Source organism: Pteropus medius, unplaced genomic scaffold, assembly GCF_902729225.1.
Source record: "Pteropus medius unplaced genomic scaffold, Ma_sr-lr_union100, whole genome shotgun sequence".
Taxonomy (NCBI): domain Eukaryota; kingdom Metazoa; phylum Chordata; class Mammalia; order Chiroptera; family Pteropodidae; genus Pteropus; species Pteropus medius.
In genome coordinates this window covers 31320156-31345421 of record NW_024344378.1, presented here as the reverse complement: position 1 = coordinate 31345421, position 25266 = coordinate 31320156, and the positions used below count along the sequence as shown (strand labels likewise).

The 25266-nt window shown below is 31.7% G+C and overlaps 1 protein-coding gene and 1 pseudogene across 3 annotated transcripts in view; both read right to left on the bottom strand.

Annotated features, from left to right (window-relative positions):
* The window catches only part of PRKG1 (protein kinase cGMP-dependent 1), a 1114039-nt gene that overhangs the window by 96436 nt on the left and 992337 nt on the right, over positions 1–25266 (bottom strand). For all 3 annotated transcript variants that reach the window (XM_039871820.1, XM_039871819.1, XM_039871821.1), the window contains one exon: positions 12133–12207. In XM_039871820.1, the coding sequence (XP_039727754.1) occupies positions 12133–12207 (75 nt within the window). The remainder of the gene's footprint in view (positions 1–12132; positions 12208–25266) is intronic.
* Positions 24996–25114, bottom strand: LOC120609888 (uncharacterized; annotated as a pseudogene).

Below are 25266 nucleotides of genomic sequence, written 5' to 3'. Positions count from 1 at the left end.
GCATGGGAGTTTCGTGCCCAAGCATTCATACTTTCCCTATACAGTTTTTCTATTTGAATATTCCTGAGTTGTATCCTTTATAATAAGCCACTAATAGTAAGTAAACTGTTTTAATGCTTTCTGTGAGCCATTCAAATAACTTATAGAATCCAAAGAAGTGGTCATGGGAACCCCTGATTTATAACTGTTAGCTCTGAAGCGGAGGCGGCAACCTGGGACTTGTGACTGATGTCTGAAGTAGGGCCAGTCTTTTGGGATTGAACACTTAACCTGTGGAGTCTGCACTAATTCCAAGTAGTTGTTGTCATAACTGAATTGAATTGCAGGGCATTCAACTGACATCTAGAGAGTTGGAGAACTGGTTGTTGGTGTTGAAAATCCCCACTCATTTGGCATCAGAAGTGTTGTGAGTAAACAGCTCAGAACTGGGTAGTGGCCAGTGATGCTACTAAGCATTCTGTGATGCACAAGACAGCCCACCACAATCAGGAATTATCTGGCCCAAAACGTCCATAGTGATGAGGTTGAAAAACTTATTCGTATGTATAGCTGTGTAATAGTCTTAAGATTATGAAAATAGAAAAAGTTTAAGGCTTACAAAACAAGCTTATCAATAAATTGATTTAGATATAATGTTTGTGAAATTATTAAAATTATAAGGTGGGGACTCTAGTTAAACACTGACATAACTAGAAGAACATTCAGCACACACAAATTAAATAATGTAGCTTGGTACTTAACAATAGCAGCCTAATTCTTAAAAACTTATAGTAATGACAGCATCAGAAATTACTTATAAAATTATTGATTGAACCATATAAAATTGCCATTCTAGAAGGCCAAAAATGGTCATATATTGACAGTTTTGTATGGTCAAGTCTAATAAAATGAATTTCTTATTCACTATTTAATTTTTATTTACTTGAATAGTAATATCATTAAAAGGCAAAATATTAACAAAATAGGTACATTATAGGTACATTTAAATAATTATGTAGAGAAAAGGGAAATTACATAAAGCAGATAGTATGCTTTGTATTTGGTCATACTAAAGCATGAAGAGGTAAGATATTTCTGTTTTTGAACAATATCTATTTAGTTGTTGGGAATATATTATGCTTTTTAGAAGAAGAGTATTTTTACCTGACTTTTATGATTTCTTAACGTGGCTCATTAGTGTAATAAATAGTTGAAAAATATGAGCTAGAAAAACACATCCTATATAATGTAATTGTTATATCTTTTTGTTTCTAAAAAATGAAGTATGGAAAATCACATATTTGGAAGTAATTAAATGTTTCTTCTGTACTCCTACTTCCTTGCACTCCCTACTTATACCCCTATAGACATTGGCATGTGAAATTATTGTTCTGATCACTTGTTTCAGTGCACCAGAGAATATTAATGTATGTCAATAGCTTTCCAAAGTAGGGGACTTATATACTCTCCCAGTTCACGATGTCACTCAAAAAAACATAATCTGTCTTTTGGTCTGTTTATAAAGGTGTAATCTTGTCAATGGCTTTTTTTTTTTTTTTAAATTTCAAGGCAACTTTTTGGACTGCATTTGAAATAAAGAATTGTTATTCAGTCTAAAGTATATTCTTTATCCTTAATTTAATTGTTCAAATAATATAATAAAATTAAGAGGCTTAGAAGGAAAAACCATGAGCCTATTCAGAGGAGTGTTTGAAATTAATCTGTTTACTCAAATGGTAAGCAAGGCACCTTGCTCGATTTTGGAGAATAGCTCCTTAAACAAAATTATTTTTAGTAAAATTTATGTTTTACTAGATTATGATATTTTGATAAGCCAATTTTACTAACATAATAAGCACACCAACTTTGAAAAAAATCATGGTCATTTTTTAAGCAAAAACTTAGAAACACTGATGGGGTATTACTTATAGACCTGAAGAGTCATGTTTTCCAAGTCTTTAAACTGAAAGTGGTCTTAAATTCATTGTTTAGGAAGTTGCTTTATTCCCTTTTCAAGGCTATTAGAATTATTGCTATTCAATGTGATCAATCTCTAATATATCTAGGTTGTCTAAAATATTTGAACAGTTTTTGAATAGTAGAGTAATAGATTTTTGAAAATATATATCCTTACACATTTGAAATACAGAAAATAGGCTGGTTGCTTTAAGTAATTAATAATTTATAAACGTGACTAATGTTTTTAATTTATGCATTGGAAGAAGCTGGTGCGATACACACAAATAGCTATAACAACCATGCTTCACTTCTATGAAATCTCATCTTCCTCAATTAACAATTTAAAGATGTAAATTAACATGGTATATTGTTTATTGTATCAAACGATTTCTGCTGCTATTTTAATTCATTATTTAAAAGTAATTTCTTTCTAAAAGGATTCATGAGAGAAATATTGGTATAACATTTTCAGTTTCAAGGTTGCTCTATAATTTTCTAATGGCTTTTTATCTAATGATAGCCTGGCTTATTATCATATCTAAATGTCACATTGGCAAAAGAAAATTGTATGTATAATGAGGAAAATGAAAATTGTTCTGTTTCTAAAGGTTAATTTAACTATGAGTTATCAAAATGTACTTCAAGAAAAACTGCATAATTTTTTATTTAAATATTTTTAATAAAGTAAGCACTAACAGCAATACTTTCAGATTCTAAGAGGAAAGAAACATAACTTGGTTACCACTGTTAAAATATCGACCCACAAATAATTCCATGATCCTTTAGAGTCTATTTTCTATTGACAACTACAAAAGTATCTTCATTATAAATTTAGAAAACAGCATCAGTGGAAATATTGTTTGTATAAAAAGAAGTTATGCTTCTAAAAGAATAGCTTGTTAACTTTCACATTCTAAGCATTTAACCCAGAAAGGATTTCAAGATTATCAGTTTTATAGATTAGGAAACACGTCTAGAGATGGTAGGCTTTAGACCTTGTGCTGAAGGTCACCTGGAGAAGTTAGTGTCAGTGCTGTGACTAAGGTCAAGGACTCCCAACCCCAAGGTATTATTTTCCTTGCTATGTGAACATGGCCTTGTCAGGGGGACCTCTTGTAGTGTAGACCGTTAACCTTGCTTGCTCTCACTAGGTTCAACAGTTTTCTTTCCAGAATGGCCCAACCATTCTGGAAAGAAATGCATAAAGTGAGATTAGATATGCTATATGCTATTAGTATATGCTATATGCTATCTTTACTCCAGTGAGAGAGATTGTGTACACTGAAGAAGGTATTTTAACTAAATATTATTTTTCAATTAAAACTGCTGAGAACACAACCTACTGCTGATATTACTAGATATCATTTTCTGCTTTTAAAAAAGAACCGTATCACAACAGGCATTGGGTTGTTCTCTTTTCTATGAAAGTTTGGCCTCTGGAAAGGCTGACCTAATTACCATATGAGACCAAATTAACCACAGGATTTAAAGAGCTCTTGATGTTTTGAAAGTAATTTCCATTTGTTATCTAATGTGACAACAGTGGAAAAGAATCATCCTTCTTTTCAGAAGAAGGAAACAGAGTCAGCAATCAAATGGCTTGTCTGCAACCACCAAGCAAGTCAACAACACTAGAATTTTCAATTATCTTTAGTCTTCTTCTCTGTCAATTAGAAAAGGTTGCATGAATGGACATACTGAGAGTCACCTTTATAAAGTCTTGTTACCTGAGGAGTCTTAAAGATAAGCACTGAAGAGAAGGAATTAGTAAATGGTCTTTGAGAGTTTTTAATTTTTTAATAAAACAGAAAAAAAATGCTCCTACCCAAAGCTAAGTAGTTTTACTCTGAAAATCATTTTTTAAAAAAAGCCACCAAGGTGGTCTCACCACACTTGAAAAAGAATTTTACTTTGATGCTCTCTGTAGTCACAAATCACATTGAAGTATTAATCTGTTAGCATTGGTGCCCTTAGAAATTGTTCTATACCTCTTCCTAGCTTTATTACATGTACTGGAATTTGAAAAGCAAACAGATCTTGCACAGCTGAAAGCCAACTTATTGCAAATTTTCAGGGCCAATTATTGCAAATTTTTCAAGTCTCCTATGCTTTGCTCTGCAATCAAATAGAAAACAATTGTTATTGCACAGAGAATGGGACTGCCTTCTGACTCCTCAACTCCAGAAGTGATCAGCGAGTTCTAATTTGAGGGCTATTTTATAATGCCATTCTCAGTGTTCTTTCCATTTAATTGGCATATAATATAGTTCCTATTTTGGAACAGTGTATTGCTCACTTGAATTCTTTCCATAGGGGGAAAAAGCATTTTCCAGGCTCATTTTCCCAATAATTGCTTCAATCAAGACCAACTTGGTTTAAGTAAATTGTTGATAAGATTGTGGGAATACTAAGACCTTTACTCTAAAATGTCTGGCAGAAAAACGCTAAGAAGATAGGTCAAAATTTCAAAGTCAGGGTGTTCAAAAGCACAATCTCATGTGTAGTTGATTGTGCATTGAAAATATTGTGTTTTAGATGCTAGACAACCCTGGGGCATGTGAAAAGATGTTACCAAACAATAAAGATTTCTGTTCTAATTTGCATAGCTTCATTTATTTTTGAGATGCATTTAATGAGTGAATTTTCAAAGGCTCGAACAACATTGGCAGTTCCCTCTGAGTGCCAAAGAGCACAGAGCAGTCGTCCCATGAAAAGCAGAGTGAGCAATGAAAGGGTTGTCTCTGTTAATAAAATGTAATGAGAGAACATCTTTTACTGTTGTCACATTATGTCAAACAACAAGGCTCACACCAAAAGTAATCCTGGAAATATCAAACAGACTGAAAGGGTCCTTTGCAAATGAACTTGTAAACAGAAGTGGAGATTTAAGTGAATGAGGACTAATTATGGAAATAGGATTACAATTTTTATTGGGACTATATTGAAAGACCAAAAGAGTGGCCCATATACAAGCAATGTTCTCCATCATTAGTGTAGGGAAAAGTGTTTACGAGACTTCATTATTTAGCAGCCATAAGTCACAGTCAACGCTGGTGCTTCTGTTTTTGTGTATCATTCTTTTCTCATGCACTGATGATATGGCCCCACTTTCCATTCTGGCCTTATTTCTGGCTATGTACTATAGTTTTATCTTTCTTGCTTACTTTTAATTTTTCTTTCAGTATGATGTGACTCTATTATGAAAGTCCTTTTTTGGGGTGATGAGGCAGAGAATAAGTAAATATGGTGACACATAGTGAGAAGAGTGTACAGGAAAAAATGGTGATTTCAAGATGGGTCTTTAAGTCTTTGGCCAATGTGTTCCTCCTTACTTAGTGTCTCTCTTTTATTTTTGTGCCCAGAGGGAGGCTCATGTTATCTCTGGAGGAAATAAGCTTATGTACAAATTTATGCTATGTTAGGAAAAAATTTAATTTCTCTTAGGAAAATTTTTAATTCCTTAGAGAGAACAATATTTAAACCTCAAGGAATATTACCTAACGTAAGACAGAAAAGCCAAAACCTTAACTAAGAAATCACATCACAAAGTGGTATAAACCTTGCCTGTAAAGATAGATGATCTGACTTTGTCTTCAAAGAGGTCTGCCTTTGCCTATGAAAATTAAAAAGACCTGAGACTCACTTGCCTAGTCTCAAACTCTCTTAGTCTTATACTCTCTCCTTCTTTCGATATTGAAGATCCATAATCTTCCATTTGCATTCTTGACTATTTTGTTTGAAATTTCTTATAACTCTGTATAAGCTCATTGACTCTTATTTCTTCAAATTAGATTCATTTTTAGTCCGTGTTAGGGTACTCAAGGCCTATCACTTCATCCTAAAATGAAAATGAACCAGTGGTTTAATAAATCCAGTTGGCATCTGTTAATTAACACACTAATACTCTCAATAACATACAATATCATTGCTTTCTTTACTATTCTTGAAATGCACAGTTTTTGTCTTCTGTGATGTACCTGGGTTTTCTTTTACCTCTTCTCTCTCCTTTTCTGTGTGTGTGTGTGTGTGTGTGTGTGTGTGTTTTATGTCCCATTCCATATGTATATGGAATGGGACATAAATTGCAATTAGAGTATTTGGTTAGTAAAATGAAGGATTTGCTGGTTCATAAGTATAAATCTGTTAAGGAGACTATGAAAGTTGATGCTCTTTAAAATAATATTATCAAATAGCTTTCTTGACATTCAGTCCCTCATCCAATCAAGATGACTTTATCATTCTTTGGAAATCTACACTGATTTTCAAACACTCCTTTAAATTGTATAAATTAAATTATATCAATTAAAATGTTAGAGAGAGAGAGAGAGAGAGAGAGAGAGAGATCTTTTCCTATCCAATTTTTAAAATTCTTCAAGAATCAATCCTCAGTGCTGTGTTCCTCTCATTCTCTACTTTCTATTTCATCCACATCTTTAACTGCTATCTATCATCTAAATTTTCATTATTCTTAAATGAATACCAACCTCTTCTGTGAAATCCAGACCTGCCTAACCCTGTCTCAAAGGCACTTCTTATTTAACCTGAGCAAAAATCAATTCATTACCACCCCACTTTTGAAAACTGTCAACCATACAATCTCTATTTTAGTGAAAGCCATCACCTCCCTCTGATTTCTAGACCCTAAATTTTTGCATCATCCTTGACCTTTCTCTCCTTCATTATCAATATCTTTTTTCCTTTAGAATACCTGTTGACTTTGCCATCTATTTCTTAAATCCTTTTCTCTACTCACACTGCCCTCATTCTAGTCTGGTCTATCATCAGGTTTTAACAGGTGGTTATCACTGCTTTCACTTTCCACTCCTCCAATCACAGAGAAAAGAGTGCTCAATTATAATATAAACCATCTCATTTGCTAGCTTACAAGCCTCAAGAGATTTCCCTAAACCCTTAACATCTATTCGATCTCTGTCTTTTACATTCTAGGTCCCAGCCATATTCGTGCTTCGGTTCCTTTAATGTAGAAACCTTAGGGGCTTTACACATGCTGTCTCTGTTTAGAATGCTCTCCACACTTCCTTGCCCAGTTAATACCAACTAATTCTTGCCTAGCTAGTACCAGCTAATTCTTCAAAATTCAGCTCAAATCTAGTTAGCCTTCCCAGAATGACTAACGTGTGTCTCTTTCCTTCTGTACCATATGCGCCATGAAGGCAAAGGGCATATCTATTTTAAACTCCATTATATGTAGCATTTTGTAGGCACACAGAAAATATTTCTTGGATAAATGAATACATACGCAAAATGAATGAACATGGGTAAGGCTGGTACATGAGGAGCTACAGAGTCACTGTGGGGAGGCTTTGAATCGATACAAGTGATATTAGTGATTTAAAAATATGACTACATTCATTTGGAGGTTTACATAGATTTTGTCTTGAGAAAGAGTTCCTCATGGAGAATAATACTGAGAACCACCAACTTTGGTCATAAATAAATATACTGACAAATCTATATTCATGTAGCTGTCAGAGCTGCTCCACTAGAGGGCTTAGATATGGATCCCTTCAGCAATATTCTATACTCATTTTCTATGAGTGTTATGGCATAAAACAGTTTGAAAGTGCTTTTAGATGGAACCAATTTGAAGGGACTTTTTGTTGTTTTGTGCTCTTTTTTCTCTTTCTTTTTACGGAAGTGATTGAGAACTTTAAAAGCACAATGAATTAAATCAACAAGGCTACAACATGAATCAGTCTAAAATACTAGATGTCCATTCATTGTGTTATCAGGCCTTCACCAAAATGACATTAATGAAGTGTAACAGTATTATATAACAGTATTATATAACAGTATTATAGATGTTTATAATATTATGGGTGCTAAATAGAAAAATGCTGATACAAAGTTATAAATGTGCTATAATTTTAAAACACAAAGATAGTTAACAGCAGTTGTTCTTGATTAGTTTAGACTGATTATTTTTCTATATTATTTTTTCACTATATTATTTCTATTGAAGTAAAAATACACATTTTAATAAAAATAGACATCATTATAAATAAAACATTGACTGTTGTTTTGTTTTCCCCCTCTGAATGACCATAATCTGATAATATAGCTGTGGCGTATGTAAATCACCTTATTAGAAAGCAATTTTCAAATAAAAGATTTTTATGTTTAAGTATAATTAACGAGCTAAGCTGAAGTAAATAAATATATATTGTATGTTTATTCAGAAAAAGAGCTGTTTTGCTTATAACTGCAGAGTAAAGTATTCAGCAATTAAGACATCAATGATAGTATAACTTGAATCCCTCTTTAGGCTACCTAGCCCCCAAAACTGAAAACACTTACTCATAAAGACATATGTACCCCTATGTTTATTTCAGCATCATTCACAATAGCCAGAGAATATAAACAACCTATGTGTCCTTTGACTGATGATGGATAAAGATGTAGTACATATATACAATAGACTACTACTTAACAACTAAAAAAAGATGCCATTTGCAACAACATGAATGGATCTTAAGATTATCATGCTAAACAAAGTAAGTCAGATAGATGAACTTGAGAACCACATGATTTTACTCATATGTAGAATATAAAACAGAAAGCAACAAACAAGCAAAACAAACAAACAAACTCACAGACATAAACAACAATATAGGAGTTACCAGAGGGCAAGGGGGGTGAGGGGGAGGATGAAGAGAGTAAAGGAATTCAAATATATGATGACAGAGGGAGTTTACCTTTGAATTACGAACACACAATAAAACATACAGATGACATATTGTACAATTTTACACCTGAAACATATAACGTTATTAAAAAATTTTACCTCAATATTTTTAATAAAAAAATATTATATTTAAGAAATAATTTGTATTTATATATCAGGAATACTTGTAGTGAAGTAAAACATTTACTTTTTCTATTTGATAATTCTGGATGGTTACATTTTTATAAGACAAGGTGTAACTATGGAGATCTCTCTACCCAGTGATATATCACAATAAGTATCATAACATTCCTAGAACTGAATAGTAAAAATAATCATTGAGTTACACATCAGTTCCCCCACTAAACTACAAAATCCTTAATATTAGAAAATAGTTTTCTATTTCATATGTACATTATAAAGCATAATGCCTCACTCATCATAAGTAAATTTCTAAATGTTTATTAAATGAATGAGTACATATTCTTAAAGGAAAAGCAAGTGTATCTTTCATCAGAATATGCTACTTTCTGCTCTAAATAAGGTATAATGATCCTTAGCTGTGATTGGATGTTGTCTCTTCTAATGTTTTATAATTATAACTTCAGATTTAAGAAGGGAAGTCCTAAGTCGATAATCAGCAGCAATCAAGAGAAGCTTAAACATGCCATAAAGGTAGTTTTTGTCAAGAATAATTTTCTTTGTAGGAAATATATCTGAGGGCACAAATTCTGCAGTAGAGGCATTTTGAAAGCCATTTCACTGGAACAGTTCTCTCAAGTCAGTGCCCCTGGACCAGATACCGGAGCCAAATCCTTGGTATAGTTTTTCTGAAAGGGATGATCTGTATACTTTGTGAAATCATTCTGCCATTGAAGCCTGATTATGCTAACAGCTTAATTGTTTCTCATAATAGAGTTTCTAAATGTCTCAACGAAATCGATCTTTATAGTCAGTTCTACTTTTTTTCCTTTTACCCAAATAGGCATAGTCAGTGAGACAATACCAACAAAAATTTTACATGGATAAATAATATCATTTCGGTTGGGTTTTAAGAAATACTAATCTTACCTTTAGTGAATTTTGCAAAATCAAGGGGACTTTGGAAAAAAATAAAGCTTACACAGAGGAGCTAAAGCAACATTACAGTTCTAAGTGGTATAGATTTTCTGATCTATATAGAAATTTAGAGGTATTAACAGAATTATACAGAGACTTTGGAGAAATTAAAGCCTTGTACTAATCCCTGCAATAATGGCAAACCTTATAAGTTCCTAAAATACAAAGTGAAGTCACAATGTGTTTAAGAGAAAGAAATTCAATAGAGAGAGACAACAATGCTAACTCAAATAGATGTTTAAACTTGTTAGTTCAACTAAAAGCTTTCCCTGGGGAATAATTCCAATTTACCTTCTCTGAGTAATAGGATATCTAATTTAAAAAGATAATGTCAACTTTAGAAATCTTTAGGTATTAATTATTAGAAAGCTATAAAATACTAACACTGTAAAAAGCATAACAATACCTCTTCTAGCATGTATGTATGTATATACTTATATACATACATATGTATTTATTTACATGGCTATTTTGAGGAATAAAGGTGATATTATCAATCTCTCTAGCATTTGGATCAATGATTTTAGACTTTTTTTCATCAAGTTATTTTCATTTTCTAAATAATTATTACTATTAAGGAATGTGGGTTACACATTCATTTGGATTTAGTATTAATTGAACAGAAAAATTCAAACTAATTTCACTTTTTAAAAATCAAGAATAAAAATATAAGGGCTAATTTATAATCTTGTCAACTTTATGACTCAAATAACAATATTTTAATCATTTTGATATAGTCATTCCATTGCCCTTCTTTGTTCTTTAATTATAATTAAACTTTTAACTAAATGTTACTATTTTTATAAAAATAATATTTATAAGTAGTATCAGGCTAGGTTTAATTTTATGATATGCTACCAAAGTGACAGTAGTTGCCTACATAAGATTAAAGAATTCTTGCACAGATAAAATATTTTTTACATAATAGATATACAATCATTTTATCTATAATTCAAACCATATATCAAATGCATTAGGTTATAGTTCCAATGATTACTTCTACCAGCAATATCATCCACTTTTATATTCCTTTATACTTTAGAAAGTATTTTCACATATTGCCATCAATTATATCACAAAAATACTATTTTGAAGATCAGATAATGAGATTGAGAGGGAGGTGTTAAGTCACGGCCAAAGTCACTTGGTTGAGAATGACAGGGTCAGGAGCAGAACTCCAGGCTTCCAGCTCTTCCTCAGGATCATATTTTTCATACTGACCTATTCTCTGTCAATGTGAAGAACTGTTGCCACAGCTATCCTCTAAATATCTGAATCTGAATTTCAGTGACTTTGTTTTCTTACTATCTTTCATTGAAATATGTAAAAGTGAACCCATAAATGCCCAGCATTCATGAGCTACACAGTTATCCTTACAAATCTAATAGTACATTGAGACATATATAACTAATTCACAATTGCTTTCCCATAGCTGATCAATTTTAAGTCTGTGATTGGCCTCAATATTGGATAGAGGAAATAGAAGTTATACAAAAACTTTAATTAGTGAATCCAAATTTAACAGGGAAATAGAAATCAAAGAATACTTTAGTTCGAAAGACCTTTGACTTTTTCTATTACCAGACCAAATTTTTAATCTTCATAGATCCTCAAGGTAAATATACAAATATACGATATATGTGTGTATATATGAATGTATGTGTGTATTTTGCTTGTAGGTTACTATAAAACCAACCAATCAATCCTACCCCTGAAATATCTGTTTACTGATAAATTTTGTTGATTAAATCCTTCAAATATCCTTTATGGTACCAAACACTAAATTATTTTTACTTGAACTACTTCATTGTGGAAAGGAGAAGATTATACAGATTAAAATTTTTAATAAGTAACCTAAAAATTTTGCAGAATAAGCTAATCTCAATTTACTTCAAAACTTTGTCAAAAAAATTAAGCTTTGTTTTAGTAGAGAAATTTGTATTGTTATATAAAGATGATAATTAATGAGATATGTACTATCTCATAGCATTCTGATAACTTAGTGTCATTAGTTCAATATAAAGCAATGACATAGCCACATGGGGAAATATTTCCGGTCTTATTATTTTCCATACAATTTTACAGACAACTATTGAACACAACCACCATTTTATTAAGTATTTTTAGTGGGGGAAATAATGTTTTTACATTCAATTGTTTATATTGGGTTTTAAACTGACCATTTTCCTTGTTGAGATAATTGTCTATACAAAAGTAAAGAAACTATGTAAAATTACTTTGAATAGTTTGTTTCTTTTTCCTCTTAAGTAATTAGTTTCTTCCCATCATAGTGTTGGGCTTTGTTAAGTCCAACAAAATATTTGATCATATTTCTATTTAAAATCAATTTTTAAAACAAGATTAAGGCCAAAGGAAAAAATGTCACTTACTTTGCTTTAGCTTCTGCATCCTCATATGCTTTATTAGAAACATCATCCAATCCTCCAATCAAATGCTTGAAAGAGCTGTTATAGAAAAAAAAAAACACACACACACAATGAATAAGATAAATGCTCTACAAAGTTCTAACAATGAAAGCCTAGTCAATGATGTATTGAAACAATCTAAAAGGATCTAAATAAAAATGAATTTGAACACTTAATTTAGATATATTATTAAGAAACATATTGGGCAATGATATAAACTCTGTGAGAGCAGGAACTGCAATAATGTTCATTCTGCAGTTCCTGTCACTTAAAACTCTATCTGACAAAAGCAGGTATTCAAAGAATTGGGTGGAATCAAGTCTGTAGCACACTAATTGATACCTATCACATAGCTAATGAGTTGATTATAATACTGAAATAATAAGATCTACTAATTATCGAATGCCTACTTATGCCAGGTACTATTCTTTTAATTCTCATGATCATATATTAATTCCATTATCAGACAAACTATAAAAGATAAGCATCATTGACTCCACTTAACAAAATAGTAAAATAATCTTCAAAGGCAAAATAAAGAAGAAAACAATTAATAGGAGAGAATTATAAAAATATCTACTCATTTTGAAGGAGTGAAGAAACTGACTTTAGCATAAACCAGAAAGAGTAATGTAACTACTTAAACTCAATTTATTCAATATCCTACAATGTATCTTGAACTGTGTTCGGACCTACTTTATATAGTGAAGTCTCAAGTATTATATATCTATAAAATATTATAGAGTCAGGACAAAATAAACATACACACAATCTTGAAAATTACAGAATGCAACCAGATATAGTAACTCTTATGTATACTCCATTACAAAAACTACTGAACCAGAATGAAGAAACAAAGGAAAGTCTATATTCAAAAGTTCAAATGTTCCCATAATAATCACAGCCCTCATTTACATGGTTTTAATATGCCTGGCATTGTTCTACCTACTTTACATGTAGTAATAAATACTTAAGTAGTTACAATGATCTTATGTGTTGTATCCATTTTATAGATGAGAATACTAAAAAGTGAAAGGTTAAGAAACTGTCCTAAAGTCATACAGCCAAAATATGTGAAAACTGATGTGAAAGGAAGCGATCATTAAAAGCTGTATACTGCATCTTCTATCTAGCTCTATGTCTTGAAGATAACTCCCAAATCTCTATCTATACTTGAGATGTGTGTGAATTTTAAAGTACTGAAAGAAATAACATTTTTATATTAAACTATTATCTTAATGATGCAAATGGCTTTGTGTGTTTTTTTTTAAACAACAAAATATACACACTCCGGTCCTGAAGCTTAGTGGGATGCTTGCTGATTTAAATTTAAATGTTGCTTAATCACTTTCACAAACTATTTTTTTTTTTAAACCTATAAAGAGAAACTTGACACTCTGCTTAGGGCTTGCTGTAGTGGGTGAAGGGAAAGGTGGTGGGAGGGATGAAATGAGGGAGTAGCTATTTTTCAGGCCCTCAGATAATGATCTCATCTGAGAGGACAGAGTAACTAATGCTGGGTGAAATACACCAGGTATAATCTTTTTAATGTATTGTATTCTATCTGCTAGTATTTTGTTTAGGAGTTTTGCATCTGTATTCATCAGAGATAGTGGTCTGTAATTATCCTTTTCTATGTTATACTTTACAGGTTTTAGCATCAGGGTAATGTTGACCTCATAAAGTGAGTTAGGAAGCATTGCCTCTTCTTCAATTTTTGAGAGTTTGAGAAGGACAGGTATCCTCAACTTCTCTACCTATTAGGAAAATGCAAATCAAAACCACAATGAGATACCATCTCACACCTGTAAGAATGGCTATCATCAGCAAGGCAAGTAATTATTGGAGAGGCTGTGGGGGAAAAAGAACCCTCATACACTGCTGGTGGGAATGTCAATCACTACAGACATTATGGAAAACAGTATGGAGGTTCCTCAAAAAATTGAGAATAGAATTATCATATGACCCAGAAATCCCTTTTCTGGATGTCTATCCAAAAAATTTGAAAACATTTATCCGTAATGATATATGCGACAGTTTAGTAGTTAACCAGAGGGAAGGAGGAGAGTGGGAAGGTAGACAGCGATATAGGGTATCAAATATATGGTGACGGAAGGAAATTTAACTTTGGGAGGTAAACACACACGCAATATACAGATGATATATTGAATTGTACAGTTGATACACAGACACCAATACAAACACTCACACACATATATATACAGATGAAGAGGGTGTGGTAACTATGGATAAAAACACATATCTGTACTCTAAATTACAGATTAAATGTATGGAATTTCTATTAAAAAATACAGGACTATATTCTTGGCTTTGGAATTGGAGCTACATGTCATTTGTAAAAATCTTTATTTAGAAAGCAATCATGGCCAAATAACTTTTTTTGAAACATGAAACAAGCACGTCCTGCTAGTATTCTAAGTCTCCTCAAACAATAAGTCAACCACTATACTATACTAGAAATTTAAGAAAATGTGGGATTTTCAAGCAATATTGCTATGTTCCAAACGACTGTCTCTGTCTGTGTATCCCTGCACTGATCAGTGAATAATTTAAGACATCTTGATAAACATAATTGATGGCATTACAGAATTTATCGCTCCTGGTGCAAGTATGAACTAATTAGTGTTTCATTTTTCCCTCTCCCAAATACTCTGTAAGAACACCTGCCATCTGTGTGGACTCTCATCAAACAGACATTTGGAGAAGTATTACTATAAGTATTAGATGCCTTTTAAATATTTACTCAGGTCCTATGACATTTCCTAAATATTACAGGAGAAGACATTTGTTGTTCTATTTGGAAAGAGATTATACTGAAACGTTTTGAAAACTTTAACAACTGAATGAACAGAAACTATAAGATATTATTTATCAGTTATAGCAAATATAGGAGACTCTTGGAAAATCATTAAATTGTTTTTTTAAACAAATGCACTATTCATGAATGAGTTATATTGTAGCATTGTAAAATAAAATAGCCAGTTCCACATATACTCCAGACATAATTTCAGAATAAATGAAGAGGGCATTAATGAGCGAAAGAGTTTAATACAGAAAATTTCAACAGCAAACCTTATTGCATGCACCCTAAGTATGAGGCACTTTCTTATTACTTTTCTTGGGGGTGTGAAATTCAATTTTAACAAATCTTAACATAACTTTTTTAAAGAGGTGGGTAAAATGTTATTAGTTCAGTATGGAGAGGTATAGTTGAGTATAGAGAGCAAATGGAAAATCTCCTTTATGTTTAATACTGGTAGTTTAAATGTACTTGCAAAAGAGGGGTAGAAGAGAAAGAAAAGAGGAAGAAATGATGAGAGATGAGAGAAAGGATGAATGGAAAAGCAGAAGAGGAAGAGAATCAAGAAGAAAGGAAAGAAGAAAAGACAGAAGGGAAGGAGGGAGGGAAAGGGGATGAGAAATGATGACCCTTTCACATCAAAATTGTTATTTATAAAAATATGTATTAAGAAATAACAGTTAAAAGGCTTTGAGTATTATTCTAGGAAATTTTTGTGTTTTAGATTATAGTGACATTAACTCAGCGGGTAATAATTTCAGTTACTAAAATGTTTTCATTATTAAGCCAAAACATCCTTCTGAAGGGAGCTGATTACTCAGTGGTATGTCTAAAAAGTGTATAATTTTGTTCTTCAGTTGTGATATGATGAAACTTCATCTAGAGAGAAACGAGTAATTATTTATTAGAAAGGCAGTCTAAATATCAGAAATTAGCATTATCATGCTGCTAAAACATAACAGCATTGATATTTCACTTTACAATTTAAGAAGCACTTTTTATATTCACATAGCATGTATGTACTCAATAATATATATTAGTCGATTTAGTCCCCAAGATTACCTGTCCTCTATTCCACAATACTATTGAGGAATCTTGTATAAAACATTTAAAATAGAATCTTTCAAATTCAAAATAAGGTTTGAGAAAAATCTTAAAACATATTTATAACAGATTTTTCTTGATTACATCCTTAAAAATATGGTAATCTATCCTTAACAGTTAAAGATTACAAGTCAAAATGAGTCAAGTAAAATCTGAAACCAGAAATTATCACAAATACTTCAATTGTGCTAAGTAAAATGTTTGTCAAGCATTATCTGAACACTTGATAAAGCTCTTTTAATTTGACAAGCATATATGATTACAGACCATTAGACTTCCTTAAACTGAATCTTGGCTAACTCCTTTAAAATATATTTATTAAAAAAAAAAAAGAAAATTAATGTCCAGAATTTGTTGGGATACTTGTTACCTAGCTAAATCCCAGATTTTAGAGTTATCCATTATTTTGGTATTTTTAATCAAGAAAATCTGTTTGTTCACTTTGTGGCTTTAGGTAAAGGCTCTTGTGTTTGTTATTTTTTGTTTGCTTGTTTTATTCATAACCAGTACAGCTATAATTACTAGTAGTTTATACTATCAAGTACCAAATCAATATATTTTTCTTCAGAGGGAAAATGAGCCCCAATTACACTAAAACCAACCAATATCCATATTCTTTCAATTATTCACCCATCTATCCATCCAGACATACACATGTATTTATGCGATGCTTACTGTCTGTAAGGAATGATTCAAGCTACTGTGGATAATGCAGGGAGAATAAAATATACCCTTAAGGAATTCATAGCCTTATATTAGAGATAAAAAAAATAATTATAATACAAGGTGGGAGGTGAACAATGGTTGGATGTTTACCCGAAGGAAGGCTTTAATGTCTACAAAAATTATATATGTTAGCAATTTCAGAGAAAGCAATGACACTTTTATGAGCAAGTGGTTTTCTTATTGGTGATTTTCTTTTTGCACGTATGTTTATATTTGCAAGAGAATATTATACACGCCGAACTGTTAGACATTTGTTTGTCTCTGCCTTTCCTTTGTAACAATATTTCTGCATCATGGAGATCATTTATTAGGAAAAATTGGTTAAAATAACACACAAACCACTTCCTGACTATAATTATATACTTTAAAAGAACCAAAATTTTAAAAATAATGACCCTAATTGTCTTAGCGACCAAAGAAATTAAAAGTTAAGAATTGATTTCAGAAACTCTCACATTTTATCTGTTACTTTTCAGGAACAAAAATAGGTAGAGTGTTAACCAAGTTTTCATGTCTAATATGTCTATATGGTTTGTCTTCTCCAGGGTAAAGCCTTGCGGAGTTGACTAGGCTTATCATATTAGTCAAATCGCATGGTCTAGTTTTGAATTTCTTATTTGTATTTTATCTGATCCTAGTGGTAATATATTCAAATTTTGGAAGGCACTAAAACACTCCAAGAAATAAAAAGAGTACTTGTATTTTACAGCCCAGACATAAACATTAATATTTTGGCACATATTCTAGTAGAAATTTTGTAATGTTATTTCAAAGTTGGAACCATATTGTTTTAGTACTTATTTGACTTTAGGCTATGTTTGTGTTTATAGAATAACCAACTTAATGATTAAATGAAAAAAAAATTCAGTGTTGAACACGCTTGATTATGTAGAAACATCCTATATGGATTAGCTAAATTTCTCAATCTTATTTATTTGCTTATCTAATAATTTTACTGTTGAAGCATTTATAATATTTCTGGCTTAAGGTTTTATTTTTGACTCTTTTTGACTTTTAATCTTTAACTGTTAAGAATATGTTATATCTTAATAAAAATTTAATATTTGAGATTTTTTCCCAAACTATTTTGGATTTGTAAATATTTATCTTAAATAGTTAGATACAAGATTTTTATACATAATTCACCCTACCTGACCATGATTAAATTCAAGAATCTTTTGTAGCTAGTGCTACTCAAAATATGATTGGTAAATTGTTACTGGTCTGTGCAAATATTAAATAGAAAAGTTTAGAAACTTTTACAGCAATTTGACATTCATTGCTGAGATATCCAAGGGCAAGATCAGTGGACTCATATTTTTTAACAAGGTATAGACCTGTTATTGTCAAACTTGTGAGGTGAGAAACCTTGGTACAAACTGCATACCAGTCATACATAGGAGGGTAATGTTAAATATGTGATATTTTAAGATTGGTTTGCTGATTGTAAGCCAAAGTATACAAAATCAAGGATCTATTTCTCTTATTAAAAGATAAGTTAAATTTAGCATAAATTTATAGGATAAATGGAACTAGCTATAATTTAATGAATGATTAATGAAAATAGAACATCATTTGTTCCATTCAGGGTAAAAAAAAATAAAAAATGAATATCCTGAGTATGTTGCAATTGCTTTAAAAATTACTTTTTTTATTTATGACAAGGCATCTCTTTGATTGTGGTTTCTCAGAGATTAAATAAATCATAAAACAGTTTAGATACACATTATTCCCTGCAAATAGCATTTCCATCAACCCAACCTAAATCAGAAAAGTTAACAGGCAAGAAATAAGCACATTTGGCACAGTAATAATATTGACATACACAAAGTTTTTTTAAAAGTGTACCTATTGCTGTTAGGACAGAGAATTGCTAATTCACTCAAATTTTGCTTTTGTTATGACTGCAAAACAAGTGTAAAAGCCATTCTCTTTCTTTATTGCTTATACAAATACTTTCAGTGACAATATGATCAACTTTTGTAATTCTTTTTATGCAGTGTATGTTTGTTCTGATGTTTATTGACATATAATTTTGTGCATGTTCAATCTAAAATTTTTAAAAGCAAGCATAAATTTTTATGCCTTTCTTCATCTTATTTTCTAGTAATCCATTTGTATTTTATTTCATGAAAGCATTTATCTATGATAGGTTGGAAATTAAAACAAAATAAAACTGGTCCTGAGCACAAATCCTTGGAGAAGCACTTGTAGACAGCTCACCTCTCTCCCACCCTCTCTTGTATATAGGTCCCTTCCTGAATCCCACCTGACACCTTGTGGTTCCTTTTTCAGTGCACTTATCGCAGAGTTCTAAAACTGGTAGGTTTTCAGTCAGTCTCCACTAGACACTGAACTCTTTGATGTCCAGGTTTTTCTGAGCATGCTTTTCTAATGCTGGTGAAGTCTCTGCACAGAGGATACTGTCAATAAGTACTTATTGAATAAATTAATGGAGTAGCTATTTCATCAATTACTATAATACCTAAAGGTATCCTTAGTCCTGGAATTTAATTATCCTATATTTAATATAGCTTTTTTCCAAAAATACAGAAATACATTAAATTTTGTATATATTTTTATTTAGAGGGAAGTTAAAAGAATAAATGGCATATTAAAGAATTTATAGCTATAGATAATAAATATTAATATATGAACAAAACTGTAATATAAAATATTTATTAAAAAGTGTAGTTACATAAAGAATAGAGTATATGGCAGAATCACAGATAAAAATCATTGCATAAGTCAAATTCATCATCCTGTATGTGTCTAAGCACTCTACCATAAATGGGTAGTAAAGAAAATCAAAACAAACACATAATCTGAGCATCTGCTGGTTTACTTCAGGTAATGTAAAAAGAGGCCTGGGAATTGTGGGAGGTGGAAGGGCTTCCCTGGATAATGAAGTCTTCTCTCCAACAGCCTTTATGGTGGCACTAATATGGGAAGGTTGGGGTCTCATAGCATTTCTTAGCTGCTGCACAGTAAGGTTTTCCAGAAGAAAACATCTTTCTTATTTCTGCAAGAAGTTATTCCAGATCAGGAGTCAGCAAACTTCTGCCTATGTGCCAAATCTGACCCATGCCTGTTTTTGTAAATAAAGTTTTATGGAAAACAGCTACATTTACTCTATATATCGTCCGTGGCTGCTTTTACATATAACAGCAGAGTTGACTAGTTGTAACAGAGACAGTAGGGCCTGCAAAGATGAAAATATTTACTACTTGCCACTTTACAGAAAATGGTTGCAGATGCCTATTCTAGATTGTTCTCTTCCTTTTGTCCTTCCACTCTTAGATATAATCCAACACTAAATCCTGTAATTCTACCTACAATAATCGGAAATGAATCACCTTTTCTCTCTTCTCCTTTAGTCCCAGCCACTATCCTCTCTTTTGGGAATTCTATAATTGCCTTTTCTTTTACTACCACTCTTGTCCTTACGCAATAGGCAAGTTAATCTATAAAAACATAAATCAAATCACATCACCCCTCTACAAACTCTCTGACTGATTTTTCCTACTACTCTCACTCTGACCTTAGAGTATATCAAGCTTACATCTGCCTCGGAGGACTTTGTCCTCTGTCTAGAACATTCTTTCTCTAACTTTTTACATGATTTTTTCTTAATGGCATTTAGGCTTCAGCTCAACTGTGTTATTATTTATTAAACTGAAAAAAATTTATTGGGGTGACATTGGTTAATAATATCATATAGTGTACAATTCAATAATATGTAATCTGTATATTACACTATGTGTTTGCCACCCAAAGTCAAATCTCCTTCTGTCGCCATATACTTGACCCCTTTTCTTTTCTACCTCCTCCCATCCCCCTTTTACTCTGGTAACCACCATACTGTTGTCTGTATCTATGAGTTTTTTTGTCTTGTTCATTTGTTGCTTTCAGTTTAATATTCCCTATAAGAGTGAAACTATCTGGTTCCCAACTTTTTCTGACTTATTTCACTTAGCATGACATTCTCGGGATCCATCCATGTTGTCTCAAGTGGCAATATTTCATCTCTTCTTATGGCTGAGTAATATTCCATGGTATATATGTACATTTTCTTTATTCAATCATCTATGAAAGACACTTCATTTATTTCCACATCTTGACCACCTGAATAATGCTATGATGAACATCAGGGTACATATATCTGTATGAATAAATGTTCTCAAAATTTTTGTGTAGATACCCAGAAGAGGGATTGCTGGGTCATTATGGTAATTCTACTCTTAATTTTTTGAGAAACCTCCATACTATTTTCCATAGTGGCTGTACCAATTTATATTCCCACAACAGTGTATAAGGGTTCCTTCTTCCCCACAACCTCTCCAACACTTGTTATTACTTGTCTTGTTGATGATAGCCATGAGGTGGTTTTGATTTGCATTTTCCTAATAGCTAGTGATATTGAGCATCTTTTCATATATCTATTGGCTGTTTGTATGTCTTCTTGGGAGAACTGTCTATTGAGGTTCTCTGATCATTTTTTAATTTGATTGTTTGTTTTCTGTTGTCGAGTGGTATGAGATCTTTGAATATTTTGAATATTAACTCTTTATTGGAGGTGTTTGCAAATATCTTCTCCCATTTGGTCAGTTGTCTTTTTGTTTTGTTGGTTTCTTTTGCTGTGTAGAATCTTTAGTTTGATATAATCCTACTCATTTATTTTTGCTTTTAATTCCTTTACCTCTGAGGTGAAACTCATAAAATCCTCCCTAAGATTAAGGTCCACAAGTTTAGTGCCTATGTTTTCTTCTCTGCATTTTACTATTTCAGGTCTTATATTTAGGTCTTTGATCCATTTTGAGGTAATTTTTGTACATGGTGACAAATAGTATAGTTTCATTCTTTCACATGTGGTTTTTTGACAAAGGAGCTAAAAACACAAAATGGAAAAAAGAAAGCCTCTTCAATAAATGAGAAAATTGGAAAGTGTGTCTTCTTGAGAAGACACTGCAAGCCTCTATCCTAAACCCTCACTACTGTTATTCTGTCAATTTAATGCATTTTATTTTCATCTCAGCACTTATCACTTGCTAAAAACAAGTTTTTGTTTATTTGTTTAAATCCTTGTCATCTTTCCTACATTAGAATTTACTTTCACAAGATCAGGGACCTAGTCCATCTTATTACTCAATTACTCTTTGGGAACTAGAATATAGCCTTGTATATAACAAAATTGAAATGAATTAATTCATTGTGCATGACAAAAAGACAGGTAAACACTTAAGTTTTTTTAAGAAAACTTTTATTTAAAATTCAAGGATATGAGTTAAAAGTCCTATGTGCCTCTTTAAGAATCCACCTATGTAAATGATGAGCTTTTAGGACAAAAGTTTAGTTATAATGAACTCTTTATCTAAACTTTGGGATGTAATTAAGACATACATTGGTATAAATATGCATGAAGTTATGTGAAACACTTAGCAATGTATCATCAAATTATATATAGGACATTAAATGGATATAATGATTTTAGACTATAAAGGAATTTATGTCCATGAATCCCAATTGCAATTAAAGTGAAAGAAAGGATCTAAAAATGTAGCATAACTTTCATTTTCAATTAAAAGCAGAAGAAATTAGAATCAAATCTCCTGTGATAGTTTAGCCTTTTAGGTTGTAGAGGGAAATATGTTTCTAAGCATAGATTGCCCTAATATGACAAATTTATATTTCATTTTTCTTAAGGGAAAAAACCTCTCAACTATCCTTAAATCAGACAATCCATGCACTAGAAGATTTTGTGTGGCTGACCAGTTATTTAAAGTGTTAGAAATTCTCTTTACCCTGACTAAATCAAAAACATGCTCACGAAAGCAGGCATTATGCATTATTCTTTGTCACTGATTTTATGGGCCAAAATATCACTGTTTTGACATGAAAGCCAATGATGTGAGATATATATATATATACGTATATATATATATACGTATATATATATATATACATATATATATATACGTATATATATATATATCTCCAATTAGTAGCATTAAAATAATCCATTTTCCCCATTAGAAACAAATTATCAATACTAAATTATTTAACTCTTCTCATAATGCAATAGCTTCTCAATTCTAAGACAATTTGAGATCCATTTTCTCAATAAGAATATACAAATGAATGTGCAATTTTTTTCCAGAATTTCCTATTCTCAAAGAAGAATCTATGGTAACATTGGTTATTTAATCTATTAAATATTTTTCAAGTTTATCTACTTAGAAATTATTTAAAATTTATAAATCCATATAATTGATAAAGCTTTTTTGAAAATTGTGTAAAAATAAATAAGCCACATTAAAAAAAAAATAAAGATCCACAGCTGATATAGTTTAGTTTATGTAGATGTATCAATTATATCAGATATTAGTTAAAACAATTCACTTTTGTAATTGACTATTTAAAAACTACCTCTAGAAAACTTTGGCTAATGAATATGGCATGGCAACACAAAATATTGTGTAAGTTACTGATTTTCTAAGTAAACTGAAGATAAAATGCTAAGAATCCATAAGAAATCTATCCAAAATATCTTTTTAGTGTAGTTATTTATTTCTGCCTTGTAACTCTTTGAAACAAAAACAATGTTCATCCCTAACTTTTTTACATTTGATCTGTCACTGGACATTTTATTCCTGTTCTCATTACATGACTGAAAGAAATAAAAACTTTACAAGAGAAAATTATTAGAAGCTAAGAGATATATTTTTTAATGTGACAAAATGCTTGAGAATCTAGTAATAACAAACTATCAAGCAAAACATGCAAATAATAGCTAGCATGTGTTAGCAATTGTACAAACTATTTTACATGAATCGTCTGTTTTACATATAAAGCAACAGAGGCTAAGACAATTAAGTAACTTACCCAGGGTCACATGGCTAGTGTCAACATTGGGCTTTGAATGGAAACAACCTGACTCTGACTCATATTTTTATTTACCAATACAAAAAGCTGAAGCCACCTGGTTAATAGCTGGGGCTAGGATTTGGTATCAAATATCTTCTGTCTCTCATATTTTGCTTTATTGATTAATTAAATTCTTTAAGAGAAATACTTTTCATTTTAATAGATCATTATATCTGTAGAAGTCCCAATTAGAAAGTATATCAGTCTACTAGGGCTGCCATAACAAAATGCTACAGACTATGTCACTTAAACAACAGAAATCTAATTTCTCATAGTTCTGGAGGCTGAGAATCCAAGATCAGGGTGTCAGCAGATTTGCTTTCTGGTGAAGCCTTTCTTCTTGACTTACAGATGGCCTTTCCGCTGTGTATAGCCTCCTAATGATTCTTTTTCTTATTATGAAACCAGATCTTTGGATTTGGGACCTCCTTTAACCTTGATTACCTTGAAAAGGCCTTATTTCCAAATACAGTCACACTGGGGTTTGCAACTTTGACATATGGAGGTAGGGTCCCTAATTTAGCTCGAAACAGGAAGTTTCATGAAGAAATAGTAATGATAATTTAGAAGATACATGTATCTGGGCTATTTAAGAAACTTTTCATTAGTAATTTTTGAGAGGTTCACAAAAAGTTAAATTTCGGTATCCATTTCTTTCCCTGAACCTAAAGTGCAGCGACATTTCCATAACATTTCTCTCCTGGAGGAAGCACCCAAATTTCTTTCTAAAGCAAATTCCCTCTTTATTACTCTTGACATAAACTCTTTCATCTCTCTCTTGCTCTATTAATTACAATATTTCTTATTATTTTATTGTCTTCCTTTAGGCTTTCCTTTCCTTTTAGTCTATAAACAGGATGGTCTCTCTAATCCTAAAACAACTATCCTTTGTGACCAAATAGCCAGCAAGCTTGAATAGATTGCATTTTCTAGCTGATATATTCATTTTTAATTTAATTCTTAACCTATTGCAACCTGGCATTTTTTCCTACTTTTATTTCTCTCTTATTACTCAGATTTATCACTAATCTGCTGTTAATTCTAGTGGTCTCTCTATAGGTCCCATCCTCAATGACCTATTTGAGATCCATGGCCCTGCTGACTACCTTCTTCAGTTTTATTATTTATTTATTCATTTATTTATTTATTTATTTATTTATGTATTTATTTTTTAGGCGGAGAAACCCTTGGTTGACCTCACAGATTGCAAGGACCTTGTCAGTTTACAATCCCTTATTTTTTTTATTTTTTATGCCTATAGCACCTGGTCTTACTAGGTGGTCTCCCATCCAAGTACTAAACAGGCCTGACCCTGCTTAGCTTCCGAGATCAGACGGGATCGGGCTTGTTCAGGGTAGCATAGACATAGACTTCTTTAGTTTTAGACAATGAAATAGAAACTTGTGGTACTGCAGTGAACTACTACATTCTTTTCCCTGCTGTTTCACTTTTCTTATTCCCTTCTTCCTCCTCTATGCTATTTCTCAGCACAATGCTTCCTGTGCTATCCCTTAAAGATAAAA